We start from the raw sequence: 22,722 nt of genomic DNA on the forward strand, positions 1-22,722 counted from the left end.
ATCTTCATGGTGCTTCAATAATGTTCTCTAACAAACCACCAAAGCCTTTACAGAACTGCTGGCTTTACAATATGCTTGGATTCAATTACACACTGGTTTAAATTCTAATTATTAATTTTGCTGGATTTTATTTAGGGTATCAGGTTTAAGAGAATAAATGTAAACACGTCAATTCTTTAGATTCAGAAAAATTTTGAAAACCATTTATATTGTTTTTTCCTCTACCTCTCAGCTTTGCACTTTTTTGGATAAAATCCCAATGAGATACACTGAAGCTTGCAGCGGTAACGTTATAAAATGTACAAAAATCAAAGGGCTGGGATTCATCTTGAAAAAATATTTTTATTATTAATTTAATAAAAAAGTGACAATTTTTTAGGTTGAAACTTTACCCTACATCCTTCATTCTTTCCCATTTCCTATTTTCCTAACACCTAATTGTTATGCGCTCTCCAATTCGTCTTTCCTCTAACCACCACCAGCGGTGCCGACCTTTAACCTTTTCCTGTCTTCAGTCTCCTTCCTCTCTCATTTCAGCAACACAGGCTTTAAGAAGCTCGTTAGCATCAGGGCCAATTAGGTAGGCAGCTGCTAAAGAGGCAGAGCGAGCAGGCACTGGGGTGTTACGCTTCTGCCTTTGCTGCCTGTCCACTGCAAGCAGGTCTACAGGACGTAGCTCTACACTGCATACACCCTTGCTTTTATGAAGGCTCTTCAGCCATATGTCGGTGTTAACAGTTGGAAGATAGAAAAACCTCTTATATTTGGGATTCTATTGGTGTTTATAGAATGTAAATATGCCAGTAAGTTTAGGCATTAATTATTCATAAGTTATAGAACAGTTAAGACATTTAGCTGCTAATCATTTTGCTTTGTAAGAATCCATTTCCTAATGTAAATCGTTTAATCTTGTCACTAGAAATCTTTAACAAATGGATAAAAATTTAAGCCATCATCTGTAAATCAATCTCCACCTTTAGCAGCTTTTCTTTTACTGTATTTATTACCAGGCTGCTATTAAAACAGGATTATGATATAGGAAAAAGAACTCAAACAAGTAAAGAGAAGATTGGAAGAAATCAAACAAAAAAAAAAGAAGGATATATATATGTATATATATATATGCGCTATATATATATATATTATCATCTATAGAAGATCATTGCCAGAATGTGTTTTTATTGAGGAACAATTTTAAATCAAGGCACATTGCAAGAGAGAGAGCAAAGATAAAAGCAGGAAGACACCAGTACGTGCCACATCCTACAGCCTCTAGGGAAGCAAATGACCTTAAGGGAGAGAAAAGACTGACAGCTCAATAATGACAAAAGAAAGACAAAGATGAAAGAGAGATCAGAGGAAGAGAGGACGTGAGCTTAAAGGAGAAAAAAAACATGAAGATCAGTGAATAACTCGCAGGAGAAAAGGGGGCAAAATTCAAAAAGGAAGGATTGTCTGTCGCAAAAAAACAAAACATTTAACTGGAAGAGGAAGACAGGACAAAGTTGGATCTAGGATATTTTTTTATTGTTCTTTTTATATTTTTTCTAATTTTGCTTCAAAATTATTTGTGTGGCTCATGTCAGATATATTAATGCTAATTATTGCTTTTGCAATCTCTTAAAACGCCTTGGCATTTCGTTTTTGTACAGATAAAGATTCACATGACATATATTCGATGCCAGAGCTGCTCAGTTGCACAGTGGGTAGCACTGCTGCCTTGCAGCAAGAAGGTTCTGGGAGTGATTCCCAGCCTGGGGTCTTTCTGCAAGTTCTCCCTGTGCTTGGTTGGGTTCTCCCCAGGTACTCTGGTTTCCTCCCACAGTCTAAAAAACAGACTGTTAGGTTATTTGGCTTCTCTAAATTGTCCTTTGTTGTGAGTGTGTGTGTGAATGGTTGTTTATCCTGTGTGTCTGTGTGGCCCTGCGATGGACTGGCGACCTGTCCAGGGTGGACCCCACACTGCAAAAACAATCTAGAAATAAGTAAACATGTCTTAAATGAAGTAAGATTCCCCCTAATTCAACCAGGTAGATAAGATGATTTGCCCATGGGATGAATATATTTACTCTTAAAATGAGATCATTAGAAGTTATGCAGTTGAAATAAGAGAAGGCAATTGTTTTTTCTTATTTTAAATGTAAATGGTCTTGTTCCATTGGCAAAGTGCCTTACTTACCTCCTCCAATCAAGAAAAAATGACTTATTTTAAGAAAATTTGACTTATTTAAATAAAATTTTTTGCAGTGCACCTCTCACCCGTAGACAGCTGGAGATAGGCACCAGCACACCCAGCAGGGATAAAGCGTGATGGAAAATGGATGGATGGAAATGGATGGATATCAGACACCAGAAACACAGTTTGAACATTTTATCAACAAAACTTTTGACTCCAGATTTTCTGGTGTACAGTCTTCTCTGTTATAACATAAACGTAAGATGTTTTGACTACACTTCGCATGAAAACGAGGAGCTTTGTCAATGCCTTCTAAAGGACTATAAAGTTTGATACAAACAGCTAAAAAAATATGGATAATCCTACAATTAGGGTGATTAACCTGTTTCATGAACTTGGTTTTTTGCTTTGAATGTCATGTTCTAATATCTACTGTTAAGGCAGTTCGGTGCCCAAGTCACACCTTTTTCTTTAATTATACAGGACATACAGTGATGGCAGTGGAGTAGGGGGCAGGAGATCCAGCAAGATTGCCTACTGATGGTGGATAGAGGCCCTGGTGGTGCCTCGCTTCTGTCAGTGTGACCCAGGACAGCAGTGGCTACAGTGTAGCTTGCCACCATCAGTGTGTAAATGAATGGGTGAATGACATAAACTAAATAAATTAGGTCAGAGGATGTTCTTGTCCAGTGTGGACAACATAAAGTATACACAAAGAAGATGTGCCTTACCTTGAGGAACTTGTACAGAAGGAATGTAAACCAGTTGGTTAGCATCTTTTCAGCTACAGACTCCGTTCTGACATGAAAAAATAGAAAATATATAAATTAAACATTGCTATGATGACAATATCTAAAAATCTGGATTTGTTAAAGATTAATTTTTTTGACGACATAGAAAAAAAACCTTAAATTTTAGCTAGTTGGATAGTAGATAACAGCTTCAGATAGGGACATTTAAAAGTTTGAAATGACTATCAAAAAAGTAGAAAAATGAGAATTGATAAATCAATAAAAAGCACTTAATTTACTATTCCGCTATGGAAAAACTCATTTAAAGAGATATTTTGTATGTTTTTACTGAAATATATCTTTTCAATAGCCTTTTATTTGACACTTTTTATATCTAAGACATTTTTAATAAGCAGACTGACACCACAGTAGTATGAGCGCACTACGAAAATGAGCAGGAGAGTGCTGCAGTTCAGTGTTTTGGCCACAGGTGGCAGTATCATTGGAAAACTCCATCATGCCTCTTTTAAAGAAGTCCAATCATATTCAGAATTCAAACTTCTTAAAGTAGTTTAAATATGAAATTATTACATACTGTTCAATAACTGATAAGTGTTTTTAATAAAGAGTAATTTCATTTGAATGTGCTTTACTGGAGACATCCATGTTTTTTAAAGAACACTACTGCCACCTACCGGTTTGTGACATCACGGTGTGGTATCGGCTGTTGAGCAAGTCCCAGTGCTTTGTCTGGTGTTTGTCACAACGCGCTATTATCCAAGTCATCTTAAAAACATTCTTCTTCCAAATGTTGGCTACATATTATGTGTTTTTTCTCTGGCCAGAACTTTGATGGCAAATCCTCCCTCTTCAAGTAATCTTCAATAATTGTTGTTGATTGCAGATGTGTCTAGTAGTTCCCATTGATTTTGCTTGTAAAGCGGGGAGAATGGCGCTAGGCTTACCGCACTGTGACATCACTACCTGAAGATGTCAGGAGTGAAGTTTTAATATATTTTTAATATATTTTTAATATATTTGGGGGAAAATCGTGACAAAAATTATTGAGCTAAATTCATCGAATCACTGCAAATAATGATCCATTGATTATTCCTTGCTGACTGGACTTTTCCTTGAAAAAGTAAACAAGGTGGTAAAAATGTGAGGACAAAAAATGTAGTACGATTAAAGTAACTCACTGTTTTTATCGAGCAAGGACACCATATATGACATTTTTTATATAAGAAAGTGATAATTACCTTTCATTTTATTTGATCTGTGTTTTTTGTCTTTAGAAATGCGCTAATCAGTAAACAGAAGTAATATCTTTTTTATTATTTTGAAAAACATGAAATTTATGCACTAAATACTGAAAAAAAAATTTTGGTTTATTCTTATATTCTACCCCACTGAACATCCCAAAGGCCTCACAGCACAGCATCAACTTTGCACCTCATCTACAATCAACACAAGTTGTTTATTGTATTCGAAGACTAAAGAATCCTGGATGTGTTTATTCTATGTATTTGAGAATTTTTCTTTTTAGTAGATAATGTATTTCAATATTTAATGGGTTAAAAATATTGTGTATGATTGCAAAAATGGCTTTCCTTGATAGTTATATTAAAAACGTACCAATTTAAGGTGAATAGATGATTCTAGCACTGCCTAAAAAAATGACTAAACTAACTTTGTATATAGACCTTGACAGTGCAGTTTAAGGCATTCAGCTCTCGTCTTCCTCACCTTCTCAGCAGCAGCTTAGGATGATTTTTGCTCTCCAGGTTTCTGTCTATCAGATCACACAGCAGTTGCTTCAGAACCCCCGTCGCGTACTCCATCTCCCCCTGCAGGGCCGTCATGATCAGAGATGCAACGTTGCCACGATCCCGCATCGAAAATGACCTGACAACACATCAAAAGGGCCGACACACTTTAATGTGCTTTTGTTGTGTCTAATTACAGGGTGTTTCTTTTACATTTAGATGAGCACAGTTCATCTAAAGGTTTCCTTTAGATATTGATCCATATTTGATCTTAACTAAAGGGTGCACGAACTGTGATTTTCATAAAAGCTTTACAGCTAATTTAGCATCTTTGAGTTTTTAATTGTAGAATCAATTTAATCTTAACCTTATTTAATCTTAAAAGTTGCTTTTCTGGCCTAATTTAAGACCAAACGAAACCAATGTTGTTTGTAACATTGTAAGGCTTATTATTAGTAATATCCAGTGTACCATAACTAAATATGAAAGGACAGAGCTTATTTCTCAAAACAGAATTAAAGTATTTCAGACACATAAAAATTAACAACAATTTTGCTCATATAAATTAAACCAGTGGATAAAGACCTTTGAGCTTCAAGCGTTCGAATGAATGTCAGCAAGAAGTGCTTCTTAGTCAACAGCTGGCCAAACAGCGTGAGTGCCTTCTCTACGTTGGCTTGGACCTGAATAAAAGCACAGTGACAGATGGACAGCATTACAAAAATATCTAACAGCGATAGAATCACATTTCTGATCTATAAACCTGCTCTAGATCTTTTATTAGACCTATTTAATTACAAATAAAGTTTAGAAAGTAAACATTTTAGCAACTTGTATCAGGATTGATGCATATTTATCAATTACTGTATTTGTAAAGCAAAAAAAAGGGCACCGAACCCAAAGCAGTCCTTCATTTGATACAGTTTGACATGTTGTATAAGAAGAGTTTATGCAAGCATTGATTGAATAAGTGAACACATTAGAAGCCGGGCCTTTCTCTTCCAATGCTGCCTTGTTAAACACCAAGGTAAGGCTGATTGGCTTCTCCTTTTCCCGCTGTGCTGCTTTGTGATGTGTTTGATGTCAAACGATTTGAGCAGACAATCTAACACGATTGTCTGCTTGACATCAGGGGGCGAACGCCTTGGACCTTTCTCCAGTTCAAAAAAATCAATGAAACAAGAATTTTAATTGCCAGCTTTGCCGGAGACCCACGTGCATTTAAACCATTTGACCTGCCTCTGCCCCTGAGCTGTGTGATGAACAGAAATATTTCATTTTAACTTTGATGAATTTCTAACTTTCATTCCTACTCAGCTGTTCAGTTGGAAATACTTAAATAAAGCCTTAAAGCTTCTTTATAACATCTGCGAGTCATTCGGGACTTCATTAGAGGGATGTAGTTCTTGATTATTGAAGAGGGATCAAATGAAAGGTTGTACGCCTTTTATATCTTACCTTTAAAAATAACTCTTGGCATCTACACAAAACATGAATCAAGTCTGGGAGGAGCCAAGAGAGGCAGTCTAACAAACTGCATCAGTTTATAAAGCCACTTTTTTTAAATAAACCATTATTTTCTCATTAAATAAAGCAATAAAGCAATTATGAACACAAAACCCAAAGACTATTAACACCGTAAATGAGGGCAGAGGAAGGTTCACCACTAACAATCCCTCTGAGTTAAACTGGAACTAAATCAGACAATGTAGAGAGCTTCTAGCTAGCGGAAATAAAGAAAAAGTGTATTTTCCTGTAAACTACTAAGATAATAATGACTTTTTACATCTATTTTAGGAGAGTTAAACTCTCCAAAAACAGTTTACACGTTCACACTTGTGTAACAGGCAGGAAGATTATTGGTGATGGCTGGGTTTTGTTCAGACTAACATCTAAAAACGTAAACCTATGCTCTAAGGAAAAACAAAACAAAAGGAAGCATTGCTAAAAAAAGGGCATCATGGGATAACAGATAAACCGAAGACAGCTTAAGCTATGGATAAATTCCGCTTTGAAGTTCTTTTGCATTGAATGAAAAAAGATTAGAGTCCCAAAATTTAAACACCTCCCATAAACATTTTTCATGTTTTAATCATAGCTAAACAAATCATTCATTTGCTTAAAATGTGGACATATGCATAAAGTTGTACTGGTTGGTATTTAGTGTAATAATTGTTCCATATTTTTGTTTACCGGGTAAGTTTTCTGATGATGGCTCGTCTTATGAATAACGTAGGTTTTTTAATGGACTCAAAGTTAAGCAAATACTGAGAAAGGAGGGAAAAGTCCCTGAGGATCAATTCTGCATGTCAGTCAAGATCAGCAGCAGTCATACAATAGGTCAGCACCGTCTTAGGGCCCTGTCACACCAAGCCTATTTAGAGAGCATATGCCCGACATCCTGCAATCTTCTAAAACGCTGTCATTAGCTGATATTTCTATGTAATTTTTCAACTTTGGGTGTATACATCGAGTATTCATAACAAGTCCAGAACTTATGTCCAATGACAGCCTAATGTATGATAACGCAGAGGCGCCCATTCTGCATTAAAAGTTGTCTTTGATGGAGGTATTAACCTAGCTGCCGTTTACCGCCTGCCCAAAGAAAAACAATAAATAAAAAGAAAAAAGAAAAAAGAAAAAGAAAGAAAGAAGGTCTGCAGTCACAGCAGATTCAGCGTCATGTCTGCAAGGAAGTTTGTTGGTCATGGGCGTGAGCGTGAACGCAGGGAGGATCCATCCCACTCACCCTATGACGGGGATGAAATCTGTAGGATTACAGACGTAATTTCTCCTGTGAACCCCCTTTTATACCAAAATGCTGCCAATACGCCATTATACAGTAGCTGTAAGTTAGAAACACGTTCAGTGGTCATCTAAAATACGTCAAATATGTTGATATGCATTGGAGATAAGTTCTTGATAATTTCCACATGCATTATGCACATGTTACTCATAGGTTTTGGATAAGCTGGACGCCACAACTTATGAGTAACTTACACTTTATGTATGTCAACGATCAGATAAGGGGAGTGACGGCCTAGTGGTTAGGAATAGGGCTTTGAATCCTGAGGTTGTGAGTTCGATCCCCCACTTCCACAGACTGCCACTCTGGGTCCCTAAGCAAGAACCTTAACCCCCACACTGCTCCCCAGGTGCCACACAATGGCAGCTAACTGCTCCCCAAGGGAATGGGTTGAATGCAGATACTTATGCCCCACATATGGCATACATCAGGAAATTTGACATATGATGATGTGAACCAGAATGTTTCAGCAGTATCCAATGTATACCAGCAGTTTTGCCAGATTTTTCGTATGTCAGCCACATGCTGTTCTAAATCAGGGGCTTTAATATCTTAATCATTGGTCAGTCTGCAGGGCCATGCAAAAATTGTTCTAGTATTCTGAACTACAATCCTTAGCCTTACTCAAAAGTCTGAAGTATAGGAGAAACTCAAGTTATGTAAAAGTAATTGTTGGTCTGGAGGTTCTGTTGCATAAAGCAGCAAATTAAGTACAAATAATGAGGTTATGACAGTCATGTGCTACTGATGGGCTGTTGAAATGGACAAAGCCAGCCTAAATCTCTTTTTAAAGCTAATGTGATGACATTTTTCAAAAGGGTAGGTTTAAAAAAGATCTTCGGGTGTTTGTCTGGGAAGCTCCACCACCAACCAGATTTCGCTGGTGTAAGTTGCTAGATTTTTGGATGTACTATACAGAACACATGCTCTAATTAGGGGTACCACAGGCTTTATGGCACAGTTGTTAATCTCCAGTCCCCCAACCAGAAAATTACACAATTATCAGGATTCTGGAGGAATTTATAGCATACTGCGTAGGTTATAGGGGTGTAAATCACATCCATCATGGCGATTCGATTCAGTATCGATTTCCTGACCCAACGATTCAATTATTTTCGATTCTCAAGAATACACCATGATTCGATTCGATTAATCGATTAATCGGTTAAATTTTTCCTTTATTATTATTATTTTTTTTTTTTTTTTTACACCTTACAGGCTAAACAAAGTTTCAAGTTTGAAATAAATCAATGAAAGCTGTAATATCATTATGCATTTTCTTTAGAAACAACAGCAAATAACAGAAGTAGAAAAGTTGCATCAAAAAATACTGCAAAAATACTGCACAATATCAGTGTAATGAGTTCAATGCAATACCTCGGCTCCAGAGAAACTGTCCAACATATTTTTTTAGAATGTAATAAATATACTCAGGAAATTGAGATGTTGTGTTGCTTAGAGAGTTAGACAGGAATAAAAATAAACTAGATATAAGGGAATTGCTTCAAAGGTAATCTGGGGATGTAGTTTTTGGGAGTATTTTTAATTTTCTAAGAAGAACGGGTATTTTAGGGAGAATATAATAGTTTGTCTGGTCCATACTCCATTCTGGAAGGTGGCGGTAATGCACCTATAAGTTGTTTGCCAACCGCCATTTAAAAAAAGAAGAAGAAGAAGGCTCCAGAGTGTCGACGTCATCGCCCCCTTGAGAGACGCTCCGCTGCACCTCTCTCCCAGATTGTAGCTGACCGCAAACAGTGCAGCAGACAGGAGGCCGGCTTGTTTTGTTTTTATGAGCGAAATTGCGTAAAAAAACTCGTGAAGTTTGACCAGCTAGAAGAGCGAGGTGCGCGAGAACGCTGGGACCCTTTTTCCAGCTGGATCTCCGCTCTTTTTGGCTCTCATGTCCCTCTGTCGTCGGACTTAACTCGCCCCCACTTCCTCACCGCCTCGGCCGTATCTAGACCCACAGTGTGTAGCTCAGACCACGCTTCAATACTGAGCATAATTTAAAAATGTCTGTGTCAAGCTTACTGCAACACACTGCTGTAAGAGTATAACCAGGAAGCGCGGTAGGAGGGCAAAATAGGTTTAGCGGCACCGCAGCACGGGAGGAAGAATTACGCCCAGGAGCAAATGGATAAAAATAGACCGGAGGAAAAAAACAAAACATGAATCGATTATCTTGCGGACGTGTCGATGCATCGGATTGTCGGCTTTTGGATCGATGCATCAATACAAAACGATTATTATTTACACCCCTAGTAGGTTATTTAACCTTTGATGGACCAGAGGCGTATCTAAAAGTCTCAGGACACCCATGGTTTTGAGTTTTCCGACTCTACAAGCATAAATGCTGAACTGTCTCCTTAAATGTCCATTCAGTTTAGTCTCAGGCTTAAAAGCATTCCTGTCAAACTCGGAGAGAAAAAGGAGATTGAGAGCAGTGTAAAACAGCAAGGCACATCAGTGCATAGCAGGATTATATATGTGTCAGTGTTGGTGACAGAGGTGCACCCTGCTTGTTCCACTGGCTGGCACCTGTCACTACTTATCAACAACACACTAAACCCCCCAAAGATGCCTGTGTCCTGCTCACTCCTTCCATCTCCTTCACTGCTCTAATTCATATCCAGGCTCTTATTCTTGTTTTCACCTTCTTCACCCCACATTTTGAATTCTCCAATCCTTTATTTGTGGGCATATCTTTACATTTAACACACCCTAACACTTATTCTCTTTTTATCCGGTTTTCCCTCACTCTGCTTTCTGTTCTTCATCTCCTCAGACATGCCATAATAAAGTGTCTGGACCTCTCTGTAAAGTGCTAAATGAGATTCTCAGGGCCTCCAGGGGGGATTCTGAAAGTGATGGGTCTGAGAAGTAAAAAAAAGGAGAGAATGGAAAGATAGAGGAGGGACATGTGTACGTATTGCGCTGAGTTTTCACCAAATTTCAGGCCTGATACCAGAATGACTTCAACATATGTGAGGACATCCATGTGCCCTTTCAATGTGTGTTTGCTTCATGTGCCATTTGTCTGCTGAGCTTAGAGCAGAGAGCATCCACACAGCAATAAAGCAAGAGCACTGGTTTACCCAGGCCATTGGATTATACCGTCAACCCTGGGGGGAAATACAGAGGGACAAAGAATAAAGTCTAGACGCAGCAATAAAACAAGGAGGCACCCTTTTCCTCAATGCCTAGGCGACCTTTAAATTAAAAGGTGCACTCATGCTTTAGGGACCTTAGTTAATGGCCGATCCCGTCTATGCTTGACATCCTGATCTGTTTCGAAGGCAGTAATTTGATTTTGTACAGTTTCTCTTAATTGTGACTAATAATACTCATAAAGTGTTAAGAATTTAGCATTTAGAGGCAATTTTAGGCTACTGATGTGAATAAATAAAATGAGACTTTACAGCTCACAGGACTATAAAAAAGCTTGCTGCACTAAAAAGTAAGATAGGATTGCAGATCATTTTGTCTTATTAGCAATCCATTATTTTGTATTTTAGGCTGCTTCAAACCAGGCAGAAAAATGATGAAATCCAATTTAATTGGTTTAGGTGATCATGCAGCTGCATTCTACGCTTAGGTTTTACAGTATCTTTGAGGCACTTTGTCACCAACTTATAATATATTTGCTATATAATAATCTAATGTTATCAGTTGACATCCAAGGTAAATGTAAAGCTATGTTCTTTATTCTAATCTTTACTTATTTATCATCAGCTTGACACATGATGAATTATTATTCATTATGCAACTATTAATACATTTATGATTTGAGCAGATAAAGCTGCTTTCTGTGCTGTACTCATGGTGCTCTTTTAAAAACAAAAGTCGTAATATAAGACTAGAAAATAATAATCACCCTGGATTATTTTGGTTTGAACAGGAATTTGAATGAAAAGGAGTTAAAAACACTGGAATCTTTATTTTTCTTCCAAAAAAGTGCATTAAAGATCACACAAAGACATGTAATTTATGAAGTGTACAGTAAATAACAAAAATATGTAACCAACCACAAAGTGTAAAAGCAAACTGCTCAGTGCAACTTTCCTAATCAGCAGACACTGACAAATTAAAACCTTTTGGGTTTCATACATTCCGAAAACAGAATTAGAGGTAGAGCCTTCAGCTAGCAGACTCCATATTGTAGATGGTTGAAAAAATGCTGTGTTTATCTGACTCCCTGTGTGCTCGCTGTCTTTGCATTTAAAATAGTCCTCAGCAGTACTGGTCAGTGATTGGTTATTGTTTGGGCTCAACCTCTGTGCTTCTCGACTCCAACACTGTCTGCTCCAGCTGATGGGACTGAAGGTCTAGCATCTTTGAACCAGTTAGCACTACCCTTTGGTGATTTTGCTCATCATGTTTGAGTTGTTTGAGTTTTCAACCACAGAGGCATCCTTATATGGTCAGCTCAGCTCTGCTGTTCCTTGCTTGTTCTGTATTACAATAGGAAATGTTCAGCAATACGTCTCTTAAAAGTTCATACTTGAAGGAAGGGTTATTCAGAATAGGTTTATTTTCGGAATCATTGTGTAAGTTATTTTGTTTGGAAGTTACAATATATTTCTAGAGAAACTGTAAATAAGAATGAAAACAAAACCTCATAAATAATGTAACTTTATTGTGTATAATTTCCTGTGTTTTTTTCCACCTTACTGTGTTTTCATTAACTGCAGGTGTAAGTGCATCTGTTACCAGTAAACTCCAGTTAAATATGATAAATATTGCACCTAATAAATTCAAAAGAGCCTCCACCGTGCAAGAACATATTTCAATAAAGTCTTCAAAAAATATTTTCTTTAGTAGACAATAAGCTGATTGTAAAATCCTGGGTCACTAAACTCTTATCCTATCTAAACCATATAGTTATTATGGAGAATTTTGAGTTCATCTTTCTTTGTTTACAGGATTTGCTATAAAAAAAATTGGTTAGTGTTAAATATCTCTAGTTAAATGTGTTTTATTGCATTCTGAATAACATCCATGAAAGTCGTTGCTGCTGCCTTTTAAGTTTGATCGAGTTGTTTTTTTTTATTTTGGAGGGTCATCCAGAATTTGCAAGACAAATCTCTTGCAACATAAAGTGAAAACCTCTCTTGAAGAAATAAGTTTTAAAAATTGGCCCTACTTCAGCCGTTAATAAAAAAGGAGTCTCAAGCTCAAGTCCTTAAGGACCGGCATCCTGCATGTTTTAGGTCTCTGGTCCCAAGAAAAGTCCTGTCTAGAAAGTCCTGCTAATGAAATGTTTATTTGATTCTAACGTGTTTAAGCAGAGATACATCTTAAAGGAGCAGGACTAGAGGACTAGAGTTTAACGTATGTCAATTAAAATGTTGTTTTATGATGAAGTGAAACAGAAAACTCATTCCTTCAATTATACAGTTACAGTCTTATGATGTTGGAATCGATACATTAATAAAAAAAAAAATAAAAAAAAACTCCCATTACTATAAGTTTATCCATGGGCAGGTAGTAGGGGGAGAAGTTAACCTGAGTACCCAGAACCCCAGATAAAAATACAGATATTTTATTTTATTATCTCTATTTTTCTGTAATGTTCTCATTTCAAATAAATTGGGCCCTGCAATTAATTGGTATCATATTTTTTTCAAACATATTGATAATAAAAACTGAATTATGTTTATGTCACAGTCTTGGATATCCTTGGAGCCCTCTCTTACAAAACTGTTCAGTCTGCCTGACAGCAAATATGAAACCATATTTATGCTTTTCCATCCTAAATAAATTCCCTTTTTTTTCCCTTTTTCACCAACGCGAGGGTATAAGACCAGTGACATTCACAGTATACCCCGAATTTGGTGCTAGGGGCTTGAGTACATCTAAAAAAAAATTAATATCATAAAAAAGCAAAAAAATATATTATCTGTTAAAAAGCCAAACTTATATGTTATTACACATAATTTTATTAAACCGAATGAAATAGGTCAAATCCATACATCTTAAAAAATATTGTGGTTTCGTGTATTAGAATATTGAGAAAGCTATGGTGTCACACACTAATCAGTTCAACTGAAATTTAGCTGATTAGGTTTAATAGTTGAAGTTCTGAATTTACAATTTCCGTGCTGAAATGTATTAAATGTACCTACATTGAAATTGGGTTGAACCTGACTATAAAAAATGACAGTCTTAAACCCATTAATAGTTGATTTTGTTTTACCATCTGATCACTAGCTAAACAAGAACACATTTATCACAACGTTCTATACTTGAGAAAATTACACATTATTCTTAGAAAGGGTTTGCTTGTGAGCCTTGATTCATTTTAGGATCTATAATTGCAATAAATTCACATTAAATCTGATAACAGCAGCTAATAATTACCATCAATCCTAAGGCTGGGCCATAGGAAAATCTCTCTAAATATTTAACAGGGATGGCAATGTTCTCTTTATGTCTCAAAATAATTTTTTCCACATAAAGTAATTATAAAACGACACATTTGAATTAAGGCTTTATGGCAAATGTCATACAGACACATTTATAAACAAACAGTCGTAGATGTACGTCTCAAAGAGTTAAAAAAAAAACCCCACCATACTGGTATATATTGAACAATAATCCTCCTCAAACAAACAAAATGAGGGAAACGGACGGGGGGTGATTTGTGTTCAGAGTGGGAGGAAGGTGGGGGAAGGGGAAGTTCAGTGCAGACAAATTTAGAAGAAGAAAAAAGTGGCAGGTCTTACGTATAATTCAAATATACTGTAACAATACACAGTATCTCCAAATAAACATTATTACTTCAACTTATATCTATTAAAAACTCTCCATATCTTTAAATCTAAATGTATCACCAAGATGTATGACCTTATGATGACATAGATCAGAGATGTATGAACAATATGCTCTGCTGGTTGGCGTTTGGGTTTAAGGGAATAAGAGGAGAAGAATGACAGAAATCTGAATTTAACAGGTCGAAGTGTGAGTTTAAATAATACCTGTCTTTTAGTGTCAAATACAACATTAGGGGGAGTTTTAACTTGAATATTTCTGTTACTTCATTTCTTTGTTATTTTGATTATTTATATGGAGGCTGCAATCACCAAAATTTACAAGGGTTATGTAAATTAGAAGTGATGATTTTCAGAGTTTTAATGTATGTTTTAGCTGTTCTGTTTTAAACAACGAGAAAAAGAAACACATAAATAAATAAGTCATTAGATGTTTGTAACAGTTAAATGGTTTAATGTAGTTTGGTCGCTGTTTTAATGTGAAACTGACATTAATTTAAAACTAGCACAACTCTCAAGGCAGCCGGATTCCTTTTTTTTTTTTCCAAGTTAAGCCAAAGATGAATCATAAAGAACGAATAAAAAGGTAAAAAGATGACAGCCTGGAGACCGCCTGCAGAGTTTTCTTTTCCAAAGCAAATCCACTGTCTGGATTAGAGTGATTAAATGAAGCTGTAAAAGGTCAAACAAATTATTCCTTAACTTCAAAAAGTCAGCGTTCCAATCAAAGCCACTGGAGCAGCACTGGATCCTACATCTTAATGATTCTGCTGATTACAAACCCAGCTTTGTTTTTTTGTTGTTTTAGTGGTGGAGGAGATCCGTTTTTAGAGACATGCTATTAATTCTACTTCAGCTGGTCTGGGTGGTGAAAGGTCTGAGCGTGTCAGCTTCACCATCTTCATTCAGCTGTGCTGAGAGGGTGGATGCAGATATTCAATTAATAACCTAACACTGATGTATATTGCAGGGAGCAGTCCTTGTCTGACTCTTAATCTCTACGTTACTTTCTATCTTATAAGCCATTTTTTTCATCTCAGTTTTTAGAAAAATTATTTAAATGAATTGCGACTTTAGAACTCTATCTGCATTAAAAAAAAAAGAGGATTTTCCTCAGAGACCCGTCTAATGATGACACCAGGGCTCTTGAAAAGTTATTTGCAATGAATTTGATGAGGATAAAGGCATAAAAGGCAAAGTAGTTATATGTAGGTTATGTGATTGCTTTGAGGTAAACTGCAACTTGAGCTCCTTTTAGTGTCAGACTTTTTCAAAAACTTGCCTTTGATAAAAGCCCATCATGGGATGATGGCAAAGAGGTATTAAGCAGAAAAGCCAGAGGGACACTTTAAAAATATTAAAAACAAATTCACTCACAGGCAGTGTTAGTGGATTAGTACGGGTTGCAGCTATTGGATCTTTTGAAGGTTTTTGTTAGTTTGTTTCAGTATGAAGTTTGGTTGATGGTGTACTGACCCGTACCTCCATCTCCTTTAGGACAGGGTGATCCTCAATCCCTGGGAACAGAACCCTCATTGCGTACGTACGATAGTCCAAGAAGGGAATCCCCGCTCCGTCCAGTTCCTGTGTCAGTTCATGGATGTCTGTCTGGAGCTCAGCAAAAGCTGCAGAACAAAAAGAGGCAGATGGATAAAGGTGGAGAATAATAGGGTCAGTTTAAACATTATAACATCATAGCTTTCAAACTATGGTTAGATGCCACTGATGCTACTTAGACTCTGCTTATTTAGAATAAAAACTGGTACTGTTTTTATTAGAATAATATATTTGGTATAAACATCAGTCTATTAGAAAAAGACACTTTGTGACGAACTATACTGAAAACTCTTGGTGCATACCCTCAAAGTAAGCAAGGTAATTGCTGGAAGATAATCATGCTAAGTTATATAAACAAATTGGTATTAATGAGATATTACAGATCTAAACCAGTGGGATCAGCAAACTAAAATAATGTTGAAGCTAGTAATTATTAGCAATGCAAGCCATTAAACCATTTTTTCTGCATTTTATATTAAAGCAAAACGTAGAAGTTGCTCACTTAAGAACTTAATGAAGTTCTATATTTTTTAGTAAAGCCGAAGGTCCATAACCAGACTCCGCCAGATGGATTTGCTCCGCATATCCATCTGGAAACCTTCCGTAGAAGTAATTTTGGGAAGGGGCGAAAATACTGGTTAGCTGATCGGCCTATATTGTTGATAGACGGGCCAAATAAACCAATCAGATCACCAAAGCATATGACGTAACAGAGCGACGACGAAGAGGAGCTAATTGATAGATCAAACTCTTGCCGAAACCAGTCGGGAGAAGAGCAAAAACATCTTTTCCTCTGAGAAAAGCCTCCAGAGCAGTGTTTTGCTCTTCTTTCAGTGAAGAAATACTCTGTAATTCCGATAAAACTCGATAGCCACGCTAACGCTAGTTTCATCGGCTGTAGCCGCCATGTTCTTTAGACTGAACTGTCGCGCTTCTCGTTGCGTCACACCTCAACCCGCCTCAAAGCCAACGCTGATTGGACGTTCGTTTGGTAAACGGCTCCAAATTTTCTTTAACGGAGAGTCTCCAGACTGATTAGAGAGTGAAATCTTGAAAGCTAGCAAGATCAGGATGGTCTCACGAGGCTAGAAGGTCCAGGCACTACAAGATGTTTCATTTATTGGTACTTCAATCAATCAGGATCTTCCTCACATTATTTTCAATAATTTTTTTTGCTTTCCTCAGTTGGAGTTCTCAATTTTTCAACAAAAACCCAAATGCATCATGAAACTTGCATGATATTCTTCAACCAATCATGTACTTTCTAAGTTATTACTGCAGGAAGCCTCTTTGATTATCCTGCCACCAGGGAAATGAATTTACCACTATGGTAAAAAAAAATATTCCTTACATAAATCTAATATATTGTGTAAGGATAACATGAAATTGAAAATCATTTTTCAATCATACATTATTCTTCAGTCACTTCTTTCTTACAGTCACCATGTTATTATAGCTAGCTTTGAGCATTTTCTGCCTCAAAAAGATGTAATTTGTATAAAAGGCAATAAAAAACATACAAAAATCTTAGCTGGATCTAAGCTAAACGGGACAAAGTACGTTATTACTTCACCAAGCAATGCTTGACTGGCACACACTGGGAAATTTAACATGTTGATCAGATGTAATTACTGAACTTTTATTTTTTATACGACACCCCAAATTCTGAGGTAACATTGAGTTGAAGTACAAGAATCCTGGGTTGAAAAATGTATTTAATTTGACTTTTTAGAAAAATTAGGATCTATTTAGGTTTGTTCTGCCAGAGGACAAACCTGGACACAAAGCAGACATTACAAATTCATCCTTATTAACCTTTCAATCCAGTTTACAGCCAAGCTGATCATTATAGTAAAAGATGCTATTCAACAGTTAAAGCCAAATAAAACGGCATTCAACATTTAAATTTGACAATAAAAGCAGTCAGGACTTGAATGTCACCAGCAGCTTTATTAATATTTCAACATTTTTTGCAAACATTTTATATTAGATTTGATAAATAATATTAGGTGCCCATTGATGAGGCCAGAAGGTTAATTTATTCAAGTAGAATTTGGTTTTTAAGCGAGTTTTATTCCAGAGATATAAAATATTGGAGGGAAAAACATTAATGAGGTTCTAACAAGCAGGAATAAAATGTGAGTTGAACTGAGGTAGAATGACTGAGAAGGCAGAAGAAAGGAGATTTTATTAGGATCAAATTCAGTCAGAGGAAAAGTTTAACCCTATAATGCCAAATGTATCGTATTTGATACATACGGTTTCTGAAATATTTTGCATCTGACACCTTTTGTATAATTGAATGGTAAAAACTTTGCTCAAAATCCTATTGTACACAATCAGATATACCTGATAACAGCCAGTAGAAGAATACACAAAAAATAATCTTGACTTATCGCATAGTAATAAATTATTGATATCAAAAATGTATTTCTGTTTTTTCTTTGTACATATTTTGTTAAAAGGGCAAATAAGGACTTCAAACCCCCAAAAAAGTATTTTTCTGTTTTGTTTTATTCTTGGATCAGGCTTTAAAGGGTTAATATATTAAGAAAGAATAATTGTAATGCACACATCGTGAAAATTAGACTCTGAAATTTTGCAAAGAGGATGAATGTTTTAGGTTTCTGATGGTCAATTAAAAAATAAAATATTGAGGATAAATTTCCCCAATGCATGTATAATGCAACAAGTGCATGCTTTTTACCCTTTAACTTAAATTTCTTTATTCCAGCACACCAAAAATGTTGAAGACCCATCTCAGAAAAAATATTCATCAATAGAAGCAAACTAAAAACAAATGAAAGAATGAACAAATGGAAGTGAGAGCTATAAAATCTCTGAAACGAACAAAAAAACAACAGCTCAGGTGGAGAGAAAAGACAGAGGCAAGAGACAGAGAACGAAGTTCCTGAAAAGGAAAGTCAATTAATTGCATGACTGGATAATTATTAAAGAGAGCAACGGATGAGTTTTCATGCATAATTTCCTCCAGCTGTTATTGGACTGTTTGGTCCACCAGAGAGAAGAGAGAAATGAGAGGAAACTAAGAAGATAAAGGAGGAGGGAAGAAAACGAGCAGAGAAAAAAGGAAAGCAACATCAGGGTTTTACAGACAGAGAGAAAATATTGAAGCTGGAACACAACTGAGAAAAACTAAACAGTGTTTTTTTAGAACAAATTCAGAAGAGAAATGTGGAGTAAAAGATGCAGGGAAAGAAAAAAATGTCAAGTGAATAAAAAGTAAATATGGGGAAAAAACAAATTTGAGAATGATGTGAAATTGATGAGCTATTCTCACAAATTCACTTTACTTTAGTTCTATTATGTAATGCATTCTTTGCAAATTATTTATTATAGATCAAATTCTGATAACTTCAAGCCCAATACAGGCGGTCACTCTTGACCAATAAAATGTGGCTTCTAATACATACAGTTCAAAAGATCAAGCGTCTTTACACCTCACTCCAGAGGAAAGCCTGCTGCCAGAAGTAAAGAGAATGTGATCTATAAAGCATTTGTAAAGAATATAATTTAAAAAATTCTACATATAAAAGAAATTGTAATACAAAATCTGAAAATATAGAATCTGTAAAGTGAAAAATTATAATAATAAAAAAAAATAAAACTATGAGAAAAGAGCTAAATACTCGCAAAACCTTTGTGTGTTTTTTTTTTGTTAAATTCCTGGACTGCATTTTTGCAATTCTATTTATTATTTATTATTCTAGTTATTTGTAACAACTGATGAAACAAAATTAGTACTTTGAGGAAAAGCAGGAAGTGAATGAAAAATTAATTAAACAACCCAAAGCAACAAAAAACATGGACTCTTCATAAGGGTCAGAGGTCACAGTAAAAATGTTGCTAATTGATAGAGAAGGGGACTTGCATTTTGTGAAGTCCCTGGTTTGAATCCCAGATACTGATTTTAGTCCATGAGCACAACCCTTATTCCCAGGATTCTCTTTGGGTGCTGCATAATGGTAGCCCACTGCTCCCTGACTCAATGGGTTAAATAAGGAGGACAAATTGTAATGTAGAGAGTTCCAATGAATGATTAAGGTGATTCTTAACATCTAAAGCACTATATGCTTCCCCTGTCTCACTTAATGCCAGTGTTATACTTCTACTGTAATATTTAACTACAAAGAGAAGCAGCAGACATTGCATCCATAAAAAACCAAGGTTGTTCAAAAAGAATATTGGAATCTGTCTCACAAGGTGGCATTAACAGCTATGTATGAGTGGATTGCTGCTGCATACTGAAATAGGTTCAGGTCAAACTTTGCTGGATAAAGATAAAGAGTCTAAATCAATACCATGCAATGCCAGAACATGTAAAATAAGCCTTCCCTCTACTTTAAACGATTAAAAAATAAAGTTCAAGCTGGAAACATGAAAAGTTAAAGATTATGCCAAGTTGTGTTAGCATGCTCTGTTTTGTTGATACACTCAGGGACCCGTTCTGGCAGGCGAGTGTGTGTTTCTAGTTGTGTCATCCTGTCATTTCTAACTTCCTGCTCCAACCATCATCTAGGTCACTAAAAAAATCAGCTCAGAATTTCAAGAAATCAAGCAAATATTTTCTAAACCTGAAAGTGGATCCTTCCTTCCATAATTTAAACATCCATTGCTTCCATAGTATTTTTATTGGTATCTTTCCATTACTCCATGTTTGTTAATAAGAGGACTATAAATAAAGGGATTTGTTGTGATGTCTGATTCTCATGGATGCCTGAAACAAGCCTCTCATTTCTTTCCCCAGACGATTTTTAGAGCACAGCCCACACACATGTAGCTCACTATTAGGTATCACATGCATGGGCCGCCCACCTCATCTGCTACCCCACCCACACGCGCCTCTTCCTCTCTGTGGGCCAGATGGGCGTGCAGCAGGCGGGGCGGAGTGCTTTAGGAGGGGTGGGAATAAGGCCATGCTTCATCTCCTTCACAAAACTGGGTGTTGATTCATACATTGTTTGTTTTTCACATGTGACATCTCAAACTGAAGCACTAAAATAAGGTCAGAACATGCTTGGTAAAATGTCGCCTCTGACAGGGTATGTGGAAGTGTTGCTCTGAAAATAGCTTTGAATCAAACCTTCTGACAGCTTTTGTTTGACATGTCTGGCTGCTGGTAAGAGTTATGACTCTGTGTCAAGACGGTGGTTTGATCATATTAGCACTTTTAACCACAGCCTAGTGTGCTTGTTGCATTATCCTGAGTGTAAACACCTACAGTAAATCCATGTTTGCATCCTAAAGAAAGCTCTCCTACAATCATTCCTTCTACAGTTTTGTTATAAAAGGTAATCAGATGCAGGGCTATTGGTCCTCTTATCTATTGCCCCTCTATATATAACTTTTCTAAGTAATTTATTCAGTAGCATGGATTGAACACTGACACATTTGGTTGTATAAAAACATCAGAAAAATTATGTATTATGTTGATGTGGAAATCATTACCTTATCTGTTATGTACGTTATATCTGAGCCATAACCCCTAATTTTTTTGCATTATGCATTGTTAAAGGAGAACTAAGTGGTCCCCAAACCCCAGCTAAATTAAATGCAGTCAACCCTGCATATATATAAAAGTAATTACAGCTTAGTCAAATGTATTATTTACAGTTCTAAAGAAAAGGGTTTTCTCCCTAAACAATTTCTCCTCCATTTGTTTTTTTTTTTTTGGCAAACTTAACAAATTTAACATTACTTATAGAAAACCTGGATTGTTTGACATTTTTGAAACTTGTGTGGCAGTAACTCACTCTGGTTCAATACACTTTAATGAAACAATAAAATGTCCCGATGGCATAGTGTTTGTACATTTTGTCCAGGATTAAGTGTAAAAAGCTGCAGAAAGACATTTAATCCCAAGACGCATAAACCTGGAGCTGTGCTGAGAAGACAGTCTGAACGTTGGAGTACAGTAAATCTGGGGTTTAAGCTCAAGAAAAATTCCGTGGTTGCTGAGAAGTTGAGAAACCCATCAGTAGATTCCAATGCTAATTGTGTTAGCAATGCTTTTATGCCCTATTCTCTGAGCTGTCCATTTTTTCTGAAGCATAACAGCATGGCTGAGACTTATCTAGTAGCTCTGCCAATAGTCCCCATCTGGCTCTTCAGTTGTGCAATAGTACTGCCAATAGATGGCGCCATATCTGTTTATGTCAGCTCATCGCACCCAGTGCTGAGGTTCTATTTAGGCTTAAAACACTATCAGGAGGGACGCCATATATTATTAAAATCAGCTGGATTTTGATCTTTTTGCTATAGGAATATAACGTGCCTGTGTTTCTTTGATATAGAAAGCTATTCCCATACATCATCAATGATGCATACAGGCAGTGGTGAAAGAACGCAGAAGAACCACTTAAGCATTGCTGATATCACTAGATTGAGTCAAGGTCTAAGTTGATTCTGCCAGAAAGAGTTGAGCTCGGATGGAGCTGTATGCAGACTGGCAGCTGGAGGCAGAAGGGTCAGCTGAAATGTGTTTTATAAAGTAAAAAAGACTGTTCACGCAAAATACAATGATGTGAGACTTTCAGAGAAACAAGGAATGGAACTGGCATTCATTCATTAAGGGTCAACAAAAAACCGACAGAAATACAAGTGGTTGGACATGAGGAAGGTCCAAGATGGCAGTTATTTCACTCCAACATACAGGCATGGTGTTGGTAGTGTAATGGTGTGGAGCTGCTTCAGAGTCTGTGATGGAATTATAAAATTCTCCAGCAAGTGAACCCTCAAGTGGCTCAAGAAACCCCACATGAAGGATTTCAGCGCCCTAGTTTAAGACTTTAATCTTACAGAGATGCTGTAGTGTGACTTTAATTGTATCTATGCTGGAAATCCTCCAGAGTGACTAAATTAGTGCTATTCTGCAACGAGATGCAGAACAAAA

The 22,722-nt window shown here is 36.5% G+C and overlaps 1 protein-coding gene across 2 annotated transcripts in view; it reads right to left on the reverse strand.

The window, feature by feature from the left end:
• Positions 1-22,722, reverse strand: part of LOC107091972 (plexin-A1-like) — a 312,667-nt gene that overhangs the window by 24,889 nt on the left and 265,056 nt on the right. The window contains exons 20-23 of one of the 2 annotated variants that reach the window (XM_015386230.1): positions 15,735-15,877; positions 5,259-5,356; positions 4,654-4,812; positions 2,908-2,974 (exon numbers count right to left, since the gene is read on the reverse strand). In XM_015386230.1, coding sequence (XP_015241716.1) covers positions 2,908-2,974; positions 4,654-4,812; positions 5,259-5,356; positions 15,735-15,877 — 467 coding nt within the window. Of the gene's footprint in view, positions 1-2,907; positions 2,975-4,653; positions 4,813-5,258; positions 5,357-15,728; positions 15,878-22,722 lie in introns of both variants that reach the window. The other variant, XM_015386229.1, reaches the window with a different exon arrangement.

This window comes from Cyprinodon variegatus, unplaced genomic scaffold (assembly GCF_000732505.1).
Source record: "Cyprinodon variegatus isolate N-32 unplaced genomic scaffold, C_variegatus-1.0 Scaffold360, whole genome shotgun sequence".
Taxonomy (NCBI): Eukaryota; Metazoa; Chordata; class Actinopteri; order Cyprinodontiformes; family Cyprinodontidae; genus Cyprinodon; species Cyprinodon variegatus.